Source organism: Loxodonta africana, chromosome 10 (genome assembly GCF_030014295.1).
Source record: "Loxodonta africana isolate mLoxAfr1 chromosome 10, mLoxAfr1.hap2, whole genome shotgun sequence".
Classification (NCBI taxonomy): domain Eukaryota; kingdom Metazoa; phylum Chordata; class Mammalia; order Proboscidea; family Elephantidae; genus Loxodonta; species Loxodonta africana.
Window position 1 is genome coordinate 79,809,808 of NC_087351.1, and position 16,669 is coordinate 79,826,476.

The 16,669-nt window shown below is 37.8% G+C and overlaps 1 protein-coding gene across 8 annotated transcripts in view; it reads left to right on the plus strand.

The window, feature by feature from the left end:
* The window catches only part of RAD51B (RAD51 paralog B), a 717,077-nt gene that overhangs the window by 22,393 nt on the left and 678,015 nt on the right, over positions 1 to 16,669 (plus strand). For all 8 annotated transcript variants that reach the window (XR_002785323.2, XM_003408521.4, XM_023546294.2 and 5 more), the window contains exon 5: positions 15,703 to 15,839. Coding sequence is in view for 7 of the 8 variants with exons in the window: in XM_003408521.4 (XP_003408569.3) it covers positions 15,703 to 15,839 (137 nt within the window). In the remaining variant the exon portion in view is untranslated. The remainder of the gene's footprint in view (positions 1 to 15,702; positions 15,840 to 16,669) is intronic.

Below are 16,669 nucleotides of genomic sequence, written 5' to 3' on the forward strand. Positions count from 1 at the left end.
GTGCCACCAGGGCTCCGTGCTATGTGTAGTAGATGCTTATTAGATGTTAAATGACTGAATGAGTGTGAATGGAAAGATATCTCAAATTAGTATTAATAAGAAAAAGAATTAAACCTACTGTTTTAGAATACTGCCACCAGATGGTGCTAGAATCAATCTTTTACATAATCTTTTTGAGCTCTAGTTGGACCTTTGCTCCAATATTATCAGGGTTTTCATGGTTGTGATCTCTCGGAAGCAGATTACCAGGCCTTTATTCTGAGGAGCCTCTGCGTGGGTTAGAACTGCCAACCTTTTGATAAACAGCTGAGTGATTAACCTTTTGTATAACCCTGGGGCTCCTGCTGAAATACTGGATCATTAGTATTTTAAACTTATTTAAATTGCAAAAAGTTGAACATTAACCAACAACTACTTTCTATTTTTGAAGTTTCAGAATAATTTCCTGTACTTTTTCACTTAGCTTTTATTAATTCTTTTTGAATCCAAGCGGTAGTTACAGGCCTTTCAGGTGTTTGTTCATGATCTATCTGGCTGACTTGGAATATGCTACGTACCCAGACTGCTTTTTAGTGGCCAGTTCTTGACTTCTCTACTTTCTGTTTCAGCTACAGGTAGTCTCTTCAGTCTTTTTTTTAGCTGAGCGCAGGGAGCATTTCAGTTTACATTTTATTAAAAAACAAAATTTTAATATATATTTTATATGTACAAGATTAATATATCCTCTATATGTAAGTTATGAACTTTTGTGAACCTATGACCCAACACAAGAACTAGAAAAATACTAAAACCGTTGAAACTATCTGGAGGTGCTACCTTTTGCTGGGAGGTAACCTATTTTTTTTTTCCTATAATGCTGCTATGAACATTCATGTTTTTGTGTGGACATATGTTTCCATTCCTCTTGGGTGGAGTCCCAGTAGTGGAATGGCTGGATCATATGATAGGTATGTGTTTAACTTTTCAAGAAACTGCCAGATTATTTTCCAAAGTGACTGTATCATTTTACATCCCACCAGCAATGCATGATGGTTCCGGTTTCTCCATATCCTCACCAATACTTGGTAGTGTCCACTGTTGATTTTAGCTGTTCTAGTGGACAATGTAGTGAAATTTATTGTGGCTTTAATTTCCATTTCTCTAATGGAGCCGTGGAAACCCTGGTGGTATAGAGGTTAAGTACTACAGCTGCTAACCAAAAGGTTGACAGTTCACCACCAGGCACTCTTTGGAAACTCTATGGGGCAGTTCTACTCTGTCCTATACAGTCGCTATGAGTCGGAATCGACTTGGTGGCAGTGGTTTTGGTTTTGTTTTTGGTTTTAATGGAGTCTTGGTTGCACAGTAGTTAAGTGTTCAGCTGTTAACCAACAGGTTGGCAGTTTAAATCCACCAGCTGCTCCTTGGAAACCCATGGGACAGCTCTACTGTGTCCTGTAGGGTCTCTATGAGTTGGAATCGACTTGATGGCAATGAGTTTGGTTTTAATGAGTAATCAGGACTTTGGTAGTTTGGTGAGAGAATTCTCACCTTACCTGCCAGTAGAGTTGTATAGACAGCACTTAGTTCTCTCAGCAATGATGTTTAACAATACACATGGGGTATTGCCAACCACGGAGGCTCACCTGAGCATTTGTATCCAGGGTTTTATTCAGGATTCAGGGTCAGTCATGCAGTCATGGCTGACCACCTGTGTGGCTGACCTTTGTCTCTAGCTTCTCTAGTAGTGAAGCTATACCACATGCCCCAAGATCCCCACCCAAGACCATTGTTATACTATCTGGGATGGCCCAAGGCTTCTAGGTAAACAAAGACACTTTTGTCAGGCAGGATATTTCAAGACCTTAGAGGTTACCTCCCGGAAGCCAGTCAAGGGCCAAACCTTTTTTTGAAATGTACAGGGTATGGACAGCCTAGAACTGCTGAGTTAATATTTTACTGCACAATATCTTAATCCCCATCCTGAAGAGTAAAAGAACCTAAGAATGTTTGAACTCTGATCATCCCTTCCTCACTTACATATTATTTTCCAGTATCTCACCTTTCTTTTAAAACCTCAATAATTTGACTTTATTATTATTTTCAGTTCACTTTTTTAGTCTTCTTATGATTTTTTTCTACTTTTTGATTAAAGAACGTAAGCAAAACAAAACACAGAAAACATAGATATAAATATTCCTTAGTTATTACCAAGAAACTACTGATGATATAAGTTTTGTTCTAATATGTTTACCCCATCTTTTAAGAAGGCAGTTAATTTTCTCACTTCACATCAACCCTCAGTTCTATCAACCCCAGTTTCCTCAAAGGAGAACTAAAACAACGACAACAACAATACATATACAACTATTTAACACACACTGGTAGAGTCTAAGTTCATAATGTCAGTAGATAGATAATACTTTCAATGATAAAGGGCATCAGTGAAGAGGACAGCAGCTATGGAAAATTATAGACTTTATGCTACAGACATTTGGTATATATGGTTTTATTTAATTTTAGTTAAATTTTATTAAATGTTTATTTTAGTTAAAAGAATTGTATCTATTTTTTAAAAAGAATAAAACATTTTGAACAATATTTAAACAAAGCTTTTTGACTTAAAAAGGAAAACCATATTTCTTTATAATTTAAATAATACATTTTTATTGTGGAAAAATTACAAATATATGGATTTATTAAATGATAAAAATAAATATCACTGAGAGTAAAAACAGTATTTTGGAATATGTCTTTTTTTAATTCTTTCTGTGTGTATGATTACACACTTATGAATATATATTAACTTTTTTTTCCCAAAAATCTGCTCATATTGTTTTGACTAAGCATTGATGAGAACCAGATTCTCTACTTACAACCTCACTTCTTTTATGATTGGAAGAATTTCCCAAAAATAAGCTTCTAGCTCCATCCATTTCAAACCTTGTTTCTTTACCACTAGCCTTGTACTTCTCGTGCCAGATACCATATGACTCTTTCCTACTCTATATGAGTCTCTGGCCCATACCTTTGTGTTGTAATACTAGGTACATAGCTCCATAGGCTGTAGGGGCATTCCTATAAGCCATTTTTACACTGCAATAGCTAGCAATATGCGGAACTGACTCTGTATAAATATATTCTGCTAAACTCAAACTGTGTGTGTACCCAGATTTTTTTGGGTAAAACTCAATTTTTTTTTTTTTTTTTTAGTTGGATTCCAAAAACATGCAGACAGCTACTCCAGTGCTATCTGATATTAGGGGAAGTAAGATGGCGGGGAGTCTGAGTGGAAAGAGATAGTGGTCTTAACCATGTGCAGTTAAAATGCTTTTCTTTTTTGCAAATTTTACAAACATGACCATATTAACATATTGCTAGGGCCTTTCCCAGGACCTTGGAAGAGGCCTATGCAAGTAATGGGCCCTGAAGCTTAAGCTTCATTAACTTTAAAGAAAATCCACCTTTGTTCTCCCCCTTTGCCTAGTTGTGTCCTTATTTTTCAAGTCTTAGCTTAGTTTTGATATTTTCTGAGAAGCCTTTCTTAACTTTTTTGACTAGGTTATATTCCCGTATTTCTAGGTTTTCCTGGTCTAAACCCTGGTGGCGTAATGATTAAGTGCAACAGCTGCTACCCAAAGGGTTGGCAGTTTGAATCCACCAGGCGCTCCTTGGAAACTCTATGGGGCAGTTCTACTCTGTCCTATAGGGTTGCTATGAGTCGGAATTGACTCGACAGCACTGGGGGTTTTTTAGAACCATCTACCTTTCCTGTGTAGTACTTTGTCAATGTTACAGTTTTACCGTTTGTGTGATTATTTCATATATGTTCTCTGCATTGGAGAGTAAGCTTTAAAAATATTAACTCATTGAATGAATATATTGATGTACCCTCCCTTATTCCTGTCTTGTTCCCCAAGTTAACCATTCCTTCAGCATTCCTCATTTCAGGACATAACAGCATCATTCTTCCAGCTGCATAGTCTAAAAAGCTGGGAGTCATCCATGAGTTTTTCTTTTTGCTCAAACTTCATATTGAATCCATCAGCAAATCCCATCCCCTTTTCCTTTGTAATATGTTATGAGTTGGATTCCCGCTCAAGAGCGAGTTGAATTCCCATTCCATGGTTTGTACGTAAAGGGTTTCAGAGCCTTGGGTTCATTCCCCACAATGTGTCAGCACTCTCCCCATTTCTGCCCTGGATTCCCTGTTTTTTTTCGCCCTGATTTTCTAACCCTCCCTGCCTTCTCATCTTTGGACAAATATTGCCCTTTTGATCTTGTGTAATGGATTGTTCTAACGAGCATGTTTAGGGTGTTATTGTTTATTTTATGGGCTTACCTATTATTTGGCTGGAAGGTAGTCTCCGAGAATGGCTTCAGTTCCAGGCCAGAAAGGCGTCTTAGGGCCATGGTCTCCAGGGTTCCTCTAGTCTCTGTCAGACCAGTAAGTCTGGTCTTTTTTGTGAGTTTAGTTTTTTATTCTACAATTTTCTTTTGCTCTGTCTAGGACCCTCTATTGTGATCCCAGTCAAAGTGGTCATCACCTGGAGTTTTGTAGTAAAGGAGCTTTAGAATACTCCCTGCTTCTATCTTTATTCCTAAAGTCTGTTTTCCACACAGGTGCAGAGTGATCCTTTTAAAATATAAGTTAGATCATGGCGCTCCTCTGCGCAAAACTCTTAGAGGGCTTCTTATCTCAATCAGAGTAAAAGCCAAAGTCTTTCCTATATCCTACAGGCCCGTACATGCTTTGGTTACTGCTGCCTTTCTTAAACTCTCCCCTTTCATCTTGGAGGAAGCCAAGCTTTAGGAACTTTTAATGTTATTGCTATTCTAGGGTACATTATTTTTTGAGTATTTTCATTTGTATGCCATTTATTTTTTTAATTATAAAAATAGTTTATTTAATGATTTTGATTTTTCTACTTATATGATTTTTTAAAATTAATGAACACCAGGAATTCTTTTATTTTGGGGGTCTTAAAAAATTTTTTTTTTTTCTTATATGTTTTAAAAGCTATGTATCACTAATATATATATATCTAAGAGTAGTAGCTCTGGTGGTTGGTATGAGCTCGGCTCCCAACCAGAAGTTTACCAGTTCAAATCTACCAGCTGCTCCTTGGAAACTCTATGGGGCAGTTCTCCTCTGTCCTATAGGGTTTCTTTGAGTTGGAATCTACTCAATAGGAACGAGTTTGGTTTAGGTTTTGGTCTAAGAGCAAGAACGCATGCTCTGCTAAAATAAAAGTAAGGAGATTTACTGAAGGTTCAAAACAGTTCGAACCGGGGACGCGCCGGACCTCACAAAGTGAAACCAAAAGCTCCAAAGTGGTGGAGTTACATGGGCATATTTATGAGGTAAAATCAGGAAACAGGAGGTGGGACAACTAGAAGCAGGAGCTTTACAGGGATGATTGCAAACACATAGCTGGGCTATTTGGATTGGCTGGCTTCCTAAATTACAGAAATATGTGACTAAGGCAGGGTTCGCAGGGTGATCACAAGGTGATTATAAGAAATTCTTTCTGAGAACATTCTGTTAAAAATAGCTTGTTTTGGGTAAAACATTTCCTGAGGGCTGCTAGCTTGTTTTGGATAAAATATTTCCTGAGGACTGCTTAGAGGACTTCTGATAAGGGTCTTGAATCAAGACCCTCCCTTAGGAACATTCTTTCCATATCTTTAACCACAGAGAAAACCATTTCCTTTGTTTTGTACTTAAATCTGTCTGAAAGTTAATGGTTGCGTTTGTTATGTACTTGAGTCTGTCTAAAAGTTCGCAGGGGAAATAAGCAAAAGCTAAGATATAGTCAGGGTTCAGGCCTGGGCCAGTCATTCTGATACCAGTCAAGTGCCTCGGTTTTGGAGCTCTCACACATATGTATCTATCCATCTATCTGCCTGTCTACCTATCTATTTTTTAATCTTTTTTTTTGGTTATATATTTGTTATATATATTTTTTGTTCTGTATTGCAGTGTAACAAATTCTCAACACATTGTGGTAGGCAAAATTTCTAAAATAGCCCCCCAGAGATGTCCTGCCCTAATCTTTGGAACCTGTGAATATGATATTAGTCCTATGATTATGATATGTTATATGGCTTTTTTAAAAAGAATTTTGTAGTAAAATATATATAATAAAGTATTTGCCATTTTAACCATTTTTTAAGTGTACAATTCAGTGACGTTAATTACATTCGCCATGGCACAGTTGACTTTAAGATAGAAAGATTATTCTGGTGGGCCTGATCTAATCACCCAAACTAAAAACCAAACCCATTGCCATTGAGTTAATTCCAACTCATAGTGACTCTACAGGACAGAGTAGAACTGCCCCATAGAGTTTCTAAGGAGCAGCTAGTGAATTCGAAATGCTGACCTTTTGGTTAGCAGCTGAGCTCTTAACCACTGTGCCACCAGGGCCATGAGCCCGTAAAAATAAAGTGCTTTTTTTGACTAAGAAGAGGAGCGAGCCAGAGAGATTCGAAACATGAAAAGGACTTGAGGTTCTGTGTTGGTTTGAAGATGGAGGGGGCTGTGTGGTAAGGAACTTAGGTGGCTCTAGGAGCAGGAAGTGGCCCCCAGCTGACAGCCAACAAGGAAACAGGGACCTAGACCTGTATTCTGCAGGGAACCTGAATGAACTTGGAAGTGGACTCTTCCCCCTAGTTTCCAGATAAGAGCTCAGCCCAGCTGATCCTTTTGATTTTGGCCTTGTGAAGCCCTGAAGAGAGAGCCCAGCCAAAGCCATCTGAATGCCTGAACTGTGAAGTAATAAATAAGTGTTATTTTAAGCTGTGAAGTTTGTGATAATTTGTTACCCAGTAATAGAAAATTAATAGAGACATCAATGAAGGTGTCCAGGTAATTCCTTTGACCTTTGCATGACCTTTGTTTCTGGTTAAGAGGTCAAACCTAGAATCCCAGATATCAAATAGACGTTAGATCTGGTGGGAGAGCTGGTGGGGCAACTGGTTGAGTAAACTTAGACTAGGTCTGGAGATGATTGAGGGAGTGAGAATAAATCTGGAAACATTCTGCTGTCATTTTTATAGTTGTCCTTTCTTGACTCTAACTTCAAGATTCCTTAATTTATTTACCATCAGTTTTGATTTATGTGAATGTTACTGAATCTTCATATATTTACATATCCAGTTACAGCTCCAAGATTAAAAGTCGAACTAGAAAGTGCTACTCATGCCAAAAGCAGAAGCAGAGAGGAGAAATCAAAGAAATACCAACTCTGCTGAATCACCAAAGACAGTGAACTACAGAGCTTTGTCCTTTCCTCTAAGAACATCAGATTCCTTACGTATAGAATACATAAGCAGATAATCCTGTACCTATTATAACTAGATATTTATCATAAAGATAATGTTGGAAGTTGAAATTTTAAAAGTTTACATGGAGATCATGGTAGTCTTCTCATGTAAGATAATAAAAATCAGTGTTTCCAAACTCTTCATTCTTACCCCCCCTAAGGAGGCTTTTTGAAGCCCTGGTGGTGCAGTGGTTAAGAGCTATGGCTGCTAACCAAAAGGTTGGTAGTTTGAATCTACCAGCTGTGCCTTGGAAACCCTATAGGGCAGTTGTCCCCTATCCTATAGGGTCACTATGAGTCAGAATTAACTCCGTGGCAATGGGTTTGATTTGGTTAAGGAGACTTTTAGAGTTTTTTTTTTCAGACAATTTTTTAAATCATCCCCCATCCCATGAAATTTTAATACCACAGATATGCTCTATATCGCTTTGTGTACTTTATGTATATCTGTGCTTTATACATAAAAAGAGTAAAGTTACCTCTGCCCAAGAACCAGTTTTCACCTGGAGTTAATATCATCCCTGCTGAGAATGTATGATGTAGATTCTACTGTGACTAGGTAAAATTTAAGTTGTGTTTAAAGGGATCTTCAAAGAAGGTACTTTTCATTTTGTAATCTAGAGATTACAGGACTAGGGAACTGGTCCAAATCCAGGTCATCAAAAGACATGTAATATCTGCGTATCTTTGTCCAAGAGGGTTGTTGTTGGTGCGCTGCCGAGTGGATTTGGACTCATAACCGTGTATGACAGAGTAGAACTGCCCCAAAGTACCACTGCTTTATTCTGCCTTATTGGCCTCCCTTCTCTCTCTCCCTCCCCTTCCCATTTACTGCAAAACAGCAGCTGTCAATATGATATAAGATGGAGTGGTAGAGAAAATCCGAGATATAAAACCTTCCACATGTTGATGCAAAGTAATTTAAGATCAAGGTTTCTTTCTTTCTTTCACAAGGCCAAGTGCAACCTGGCCTTTCTGAGATTGTTTTGTTTTTTGGTTTTAGGATTTAGGGACCTATTTAAAAAATGAATTCCTTGAATGTGAAAGGCCTAATCATATTTCTATGTGATTGTAGAAAAATGAGGACACACAGATTCTGAGAGATTATTAAAAAAAATGAAGTTTCCACACGCTCTCTTGTCTCAGATCAGAGCCAGGCAGTCCCTACATTTTTTCTGCAAAGTCTTGGTTTGGCCGATTGCCCCATCCTGTTGCCCTTGTCTTCAATGTGGGGAGAGTTAACTTGTTAAGATTTTGGGTTCTAATATATCTGGGTTTCACATTCATCTCAACCACTTCATCTCATTTGAGATTAAAATGAGTCGGCTTCATTTTTACTTTAGTATATAGCTAGACCTTCTTTTCTTAGGAATAATTCTCTTTCCTCTTCAAACCAATTATTAATATTTGCTTCTTTTTTTCTTTGTTGGTAGTGAGTGATCTTTACTGCTGGTCATTTTCTTCCAGTTCTTTTACATTTCTCAGGCAGGATTGTTGAAATTTAGGCTCTATCTATATGAAGATAATTGTATTTTGTTCTTTGCTTCTGTGTAAATGTTGTATTCACTCTTAAGTTTCCAAGAAGCAAATAACTTAGACTATTCTGGCTTGTCTCTTTCTAACCGCCACTGGAGTTGAAGTTGGGAACCGAATCACAACTTGAAATTTTGTGGTTTGGGTGCTAGAATTCAGAGCTAAACTATATGAAGCTAAAAATTATGAATGTTGAAATGTTTTAAACCACAAAGTAAACCTGAAAAATAACGAAATTTAACTCTGGGCAGTTAATAAAAATTGCATATACTTTAATTTTTTTGAGGCTAGGAAGAGAAGAAAAAATATATGAAGAGGATCTGAGGTTTCTAAAGAATTAGAAAAATAGTTATTACACTTTATAGTAAAGGTTATTATGTCAAATATTTTATTTCTAATCCAAACTCAAAAAAAGACAAACCCCAAAATCTCTTAACATTATTTACATGATACTCTATTTTCACCAAGGCTCTGTTGAGTTAGTACATAGGAAAAATGCCAGTTGTTTGTTTAATTTTTCAGATATTTTTTACATGCTTTATTTAAAAATGGAATAGTAAGATAACACCTTACATTGTCATGATACTTGATAATTTACTGAATATTGTAATATATAATTAAATTAAATAATTGATTTTATTATTAAAATATTAATAATTTAAATACAAACGAATTAAAATTCATATATTATTCTAATTAAAATGATGGCTTTTTCACCTTACCACTAAAATTCATGAAGCATTAAGTGATTTTAACTCATTAAGCCTTAGAACATATCTAAAACCTTGAATGTAGATATCAGGTGTAGAAGGGCAGGCCTCGGTTCCGCCATTAGTTAGCACTTCGAAGTATAACCATTACTTCATTTTCAACATCGAGTTTCAATTTCCACTGACAGAAGTTTCCCTTGTTCTGGTATCTGGTGGCTCATTTGATCCATATTGTCTTTAATATTGATAAAAGGTCCATGGTAAGTGTTGGGAGCTCTTTAAACCAGTAATTTCCAGAGCAGGATACACAATATGTTTCATTAGGTTGTGGGAAGAAAATATTAGACGTTTTATTGGTATTTCAATCTAAAAAATGAAATTATCCTTTATGAATATTTAATATATGCATTGACACTGACACCTTCATCTGGCCTGTGTAATCAGACTGTCATGTATCAGGTGTAGTTCATGAAGGAAGAGCACAGAGGGTTGACAGAGGCACCTTGCCTGTGCTTTTATTTTCAGCATATTGGGATGAATTATAGTTTTACAAGTACCTTGCTAAGTGGATTTATGGATTTAGTTAAGCCAAATATCACAAAACAGACAAATGGCTTAAAAAATTCTTTAAAAAAATTAATTTTTCTAAAAAATACTCTTACAGAGAAAATTTAGATTGAAGACAATAATAATGTGAGCAGAAGTGAACCACTCACGTATAAAAGTCAGCTGATGATCCTCCTACTCCTAGTCAAGTAAAAGCAGTGACAATCTAGTCTCATTTCATAAGACACACCCAAAATTTGAAAGTATGAAGAGAACGATATGATATATAGGATTATATCCATTATTGTTAACAACAACAAAACTCTTCCTGATACTTTGTCCTTTGAAATATTGGCTAGGGATAGTAGGAAGTCATTGTGATTAAGAAATACACAGAATAGGAAGACAAACTTCCATGATTTTTTCAGTGACATTACAGTAATCTCTTATATAATTCAACCTTGCAGATGATTTGAAGCATCAAGAATTAAAACAAATTATTCAATGTGGGACATTGCTGTGTAATTAAAGTACAGATGTTTTTTAATTTGGCCCAGATTATTGTATTACCTGGATTCTGTTCTAATAATGAAGTACATGAAGAAGTAAAGTTTTTTGTGCCAATAAGGGGAAGACATACCAGGGAAGATATAGTCCCCCAAATAAATGATTTTTATTGTCAAAGATGTGTGTGTCCTATGAAAAGTTTCTTTTCTGCATACTTAGAAAATTGAGTAACAATGTTTTCTGTACTGTTGGAAAAATCTTCCAAATAAAAAATTTCAGTTGTTTTTTTGGGGGGGTGGGGAATTTACTTAAAACAACACGCATTTTATTCTGTTACAGTTCTGGAGGTCTTAAGTCTGAAATCATTGCTCTCACTAAACATCTTAAAAAGTTTTTATGAAAGTAAAAAGTTTTTTTGTACCATTAGTAAATAATATTTGAAAGTATTTTAAATGTTTGTAATCTTTTTTAAATTTCCATTTGACTTATGTTTTGTGTTATATATAATACATTAGTAGAATAGTTTATCTATATAATAAATATGCATATATTGGAAAGGAGCCCTGAGGGAACATAGTAAACATTTTTTGTTGTACTTGAGATGAAGGTTTACAGAGCAAATTGGTTTCTCATTAAACAATTAATATACATATTGTTTTGTGACATTGGTTGCCAGCCCCACGACATGTCAACACTCTTGCCTTCTTGACCTTGGGCTCCCCATTACCAGCTTTTCTGTCCCCTCTTACCTTCTCGTCCTTGCCCCTGGACTAGTGTGCCCATTTCATCTTGTTTTGTTTTATGGGCCTGTCTGTCAGTTTGTTGTACTGTGGCGGCTTGTGTGTTGCTGTGATGCTGGAAGCAATGCCACCGGTATTCAGATACCAGCAGGGTCACCCATGGAGGACAGGTTTCAGCTGAGCATCCAGACTAAGACAGACTGGGAAGAAGGACCCAGCAATCTACTTCTGAAAAGCATTAGCCAGTGAAAACCTTATGAAAAGCAGCGGAACATTGTCTGATTTGTGCTGGAAGATGAGTCCCCCAGGTTGGAAGGCACTCAAAAGATGACTGGGGAAGAGCTGCCTCCTCAAAGTAGAGTTGACCTTAATGACGTGGATGGAGTAAAGCTTTCGGGGCCTTCATTTGCTGATGTGGCACGACTCAAAATGAGAAGAAACAGCTGTAAACATCCATTAATAATCGGAACCTGGAATGTATGAAGTATGAATCTAGGAAAATTGGAAGTTGTCAAAAATGAAATGGAACTCATAAACATCGATATCCTAGGCATTAGTGAGCTGAAATGGATTGGAATTGGCCATTTTGAATCAGACAATCATATAGTCTACTATGCTGGGAATGACAACTCAAAGAGGAATGGTATTACATTCATCGTGAAAAAGAACGTTTCAAGATCTATCCTGAAGTACAACGCTGTCAGTGATAGGATAATATCCATGCAGCTACAAGGAAGATCAGTTAATACCACTATTATTCAAATTTATGCATCAACCACTGGAGCCAAGGATGAAGAAATAGAAGATTTTTATCAGCTGCTGCAGTCTGAAATTGATGGAACATGCAATCAAGATGCATTGATAATTACTGGCAATTGGAATGCAAAAGTTGGAAACAAAGAAGAAAGATCAGTAGTTGGAAAATATGGCCTTGGGGATAGAAACAATGCTGGAGATCGAATGATAGAATTTTGCAAGACCAATGACTTCTTCATTGCACAGACCTTCTTTCACCAACATAAACGGTGACTATACATGTGGACCTCGCCAGATGGAACACACAGAAATCAAATTGACTACATCTGTGGAAAGAGACGATGGAACAGCTCAATATCACCAGTCAGAACAAGGCCAGGGGCTGACTGTGGAACAGACCATCGATTGCTCATATGCAAGTTCAAGTTGAAACTGAAGAAAATCAGACCAAGTCCACGAGAGCCAAGATACGACCTTAAGTATATCCCACCTGAATTTAGAGACCATCCGAAGAATAGATTTGATGCATTGAACACTAGTGACCTGAAGACCAGACGAGTTGTGGAATGACATCAAGGACATCATCCATGAAGAAAGCAAGAGGTCACTGAAAAGACAGACCAAGGTAGATGTCAGAGGAGACTCCGAAACTTGCTCTTGAGCATCGAGCAGCTAAAGCAAAAGGAAGAACTGATGAAGTAAAAGAACTGAATAGAAGATTTCAAAGGGCCTCTTGAGAAGACAAAATGAAGTATTATAATGACATGCGCAAAGAGCTGGAGATGGAAAACCAAAAGGGAAGAACATGCTCGGCGTTTCTCAAGCTGAAAGAACTGAAGAAAAAATTCAAGCGTCGAGTTGCAATAGTGAAGGATTCCATGGGGAAAATATTAAATGATGCAGGAAGCATCAAACGAAGATGGAAGGAATACACAGTCATTATACCAAAAAGAATTAGTTCATATTCAACCATTTCAAGAGGTGGCATATGATCAGGAACCGATGGTACTGAAGGAAGAAGTCCAAGCTGCTCTGAAGGCATTGGCGAAAAACAAGGCTCCAGGAATTGATGGAATATCAATTGAGATGTTTCATCAAACAGATGCAGTGCTGGAGGTGCTCACTCGTCTATGCCAAGAAATTTGGAAGACAGCTTCCTGGCCAACTGATTGGAAGAGATCCACATTAATGCCTGTTCCCAAGAAAGGTGATCCAACCGAATGTGGAAATTATAGAACAATATCATTAATATCACACACAAGCAAAGTTTTGCTGAAGATCATTCAGAAACGGCTGCAGCAGTATATCGACAGGGAACTGCCAGAAATTCAGGCTGGTTTCAGAAGAGGACATGGAACCAGGGATATCATTGCTGATGTCAGATGGATCCTGGCTAAAAGCAGAGAATACCAGAAGGATGTTTACCTGTGTTTTATTGACTATGCAAAGGCATTTGACTGTGTGGATCATAACAAACTATGGATAACACTGCGAAGAATGGGAATTCCAGGACGCTTAATTGTGCTCATGTGGAACCTTTACATAGATCAAGAGGCAGTTGTTCAGACAGAACAAGGGGATACTGATTGGTTTAAAGTCAGGAAAGGTGTGCATCAGGCTTGTATTCTTTCACCATACCTATTTAATCTGTATGCTGAACAAATAATCTGAGAAGCTGGACTATATGGAGAAGAACGGGGCATCAGGATTGGAGGAAGACTCATTAACAACCTGCGTTATGCAGATGACACAACCTTGCTTGCTGAAAGTGAAGAGGATTTGAAGCATTTACCAATGAAGATAGATCAAAGACCACAGCCTTCAGTTTGGATTGTACCTGAACATAAAGAAAGCAAAAATCCTCACAACTGGACCTATGAGCAACATCATGATAAACGGAGAAAAGATTGAAGTTGTCAAGGATTTCATTTTATTTGGATCCACAATCAACAGTCATGGAAGCAGCAGTCAAGAAATCAAAAGATGCATTGCATTGGGTAGATCTGCTGCAAAGGACCTCTTCAAAGTGTTGAAGAGCAAAAACATCACCCTGAAGGCTAACGTGCACCTGACCTAAGCCATGGTATTTTCAATATCATCATATGCATGTGAAAGCTGGATAATGAATAAGAAAGATCAAAGACGAATTGACGCCGTTGAACTGTGTTGTTGGTGAAGAATATTGAATATACCGTGGACTGCCAAAAGAATGAACAAATCTGTCTTGGAAGAAGTGCAGCCAGAATGCTCCTTAGAAGCAAGGATGGCGAGACTGCGTCTTACATACTTTGGACATATTGTCAGGAGGGATGAGTCCCTGGAGAAGGACATCATGCTTGGCAGAGTACAGGGTCAGCAGAAAAGAGGAAGACCCTCAATGAGGTGGATTGACACAGTGGCTGCAACAACGAGCTCAAGCATAACAACGATTGTAAGGATGGCGCAGGACTGTGCAGTGTTTCGTTCTGTTGTGCATAGGGCCGCTATGAGTCGGAACCGACTCGACGGCACCTAACAACAACAACAATCTTTGACTGAAGGGTGAACCTCAGGAGTGACTTCAGTATTGAGTTAAAAGGGTGTTCGGGGGCCATACTCTCGAGGTTTCTCCAGTCTCTGTCAGACCAGTAAGTCTGGTCTTTTTTGTGAGTTAGAATTTCGTTCTACATTTTTCTCTAGCTCTGTCCAGGTCCCTCTATTATGATCTCTGCCAGAGCAGTCAGTGGTGGTAGCCAGGCACCATCTAATTGTGGTAGACTCAGTCTGGTGGAGGCTGTAGTGGTTGTGGTCCATTAGTCCTTTGGACTTATCTTTCCGTTGTGTCTTTGGTTTTCTTCATTCTCGCTTTCTCCAGACAGGGTGAGACCAGTGGAGTATCTTAGATAGCTGCTTACAAGTTTTTAAGACCCCAGATGCTACTCAGCAAAGTAGAATGTAGATCATTTTCTTTATAAGCTATGTTATGCCAGTTGAGCTAGATGTCCCCCAGGACCATGGTCCCTAGCCCTCAGCCCAATAATTTGGTCCCTCAGGGAGTTTGGATGTGTGTATGAAGCTTCCATGACCTTGCCTTGGTCAAATTGTGCTAACTTTCCTAGTATTGTGTACTGTCTTACCCTTCACCAAAGTAAACCATATCAAAACCAAACCCATTGCTGTCGAGTTGATTCCGACTCACAGCGACCAAGGTACCACTTATCTATTGTCTAGTTAGTGTTTTTCCCTTCCCACCCATCCCCTCCCTAGTAACTGTAAAAGATTATTTCTTTCTGCGTATAAGCCTTTTCATGCGTTCTTATAGTAGTGGTCTCATACAATATTTGTCCTTTTGTGATCGACTTATTTCACTCAGCATAATGGATTGCCTGGAACCACTAAAAGCTTGGAAGAATCAAGGAAAGATTCTTCCCTAGAGCATTTAGCAGAGCATGGCCCTGTGGACAGCTTGATTTCAGACTTTCTGAGAGAATAAATTTCTGTTGTTTTAAGCTCTACCCAGTTTGTGGTAATTTGTTTTGTCAGTCCCAGGGGACTAATACATTGTGTATGTGGCAGGTTCTTCAATGGCTTGTTATGTTTATTCAGATAACCCTTGTTTTTTAGATTACAGGTCCCCCAGGTTGTGGAAAAACTCAGTTTTGTATAATGATGAGTGTTTTGGCTACGTTACCCACCAACATGGGAGGATTAGAAGGAGCTGTTGCATACATTGACACAGAGTCAGCATTTAGTGCTGAAAGGTAAGAGATTTTATTACTTGCCATAATAGTGCTTTACTTTTGTAACTTCTTTTATGTACCACATATGACATTTTACAAATAGGTTAACATTTACCTTCTTTCTTCTTTTGAGGATACAGAATGCTAGATACTGTTTTAAAGGAATTTTCCTTTTAAAACTGACCCAGGAAGCGATTTCTTTTTGTCTCCCGTATCCCTTTCTCATTGGTTTAAGTGGGGCTCTTGGGTAAGCTGGATTTTGCAGAAAGTCAGGAAAAAAGAAGCTCAAGTAACAGAGGGAGGAATATAAGTAGAAAATGAGGAAGATGAAAAATTAAGAAAGACGAAAAGTCTGCTGCTTTATGAGTAATTTCTAGTTGGAAATAAAATATTAGTGACTGGAAAAATTGCACATTTCCTGTGTACACAAAGCATTTTTTGATAGAGAAGTATTTTACTTAACCTTCGAAATAGTGCGACATTAAGAATCACACTGATGGTAAGTGTATCCGCTCCTGGGAAGAAAAGATTTTGTTAGTTTGGTAGGGACCTCTAACATTCTGTGAGAGAGACATTTGATCTTTTGTGTAATTCTGTACACCTGGAGATAAATCTGGCCTCCCTATCCCTGTACCTCCAACTCTGATTGGCATTCATAAGCCGAGGTCTTACACATTTAGAGACTCATTCCATCCTGTTCTCTCAGTCAAAGTATAATCCTTTCAGACTGTCTTTGACTTTGCCACTATGAATCTGATTTCTCCCTTATTTCTTTCTAAAGAGTACCATTTTGATGAAAGATGTTACTTCACCAGAGAAGGTCCAGATGGATTTTTTTGCCCAGAGTTAAC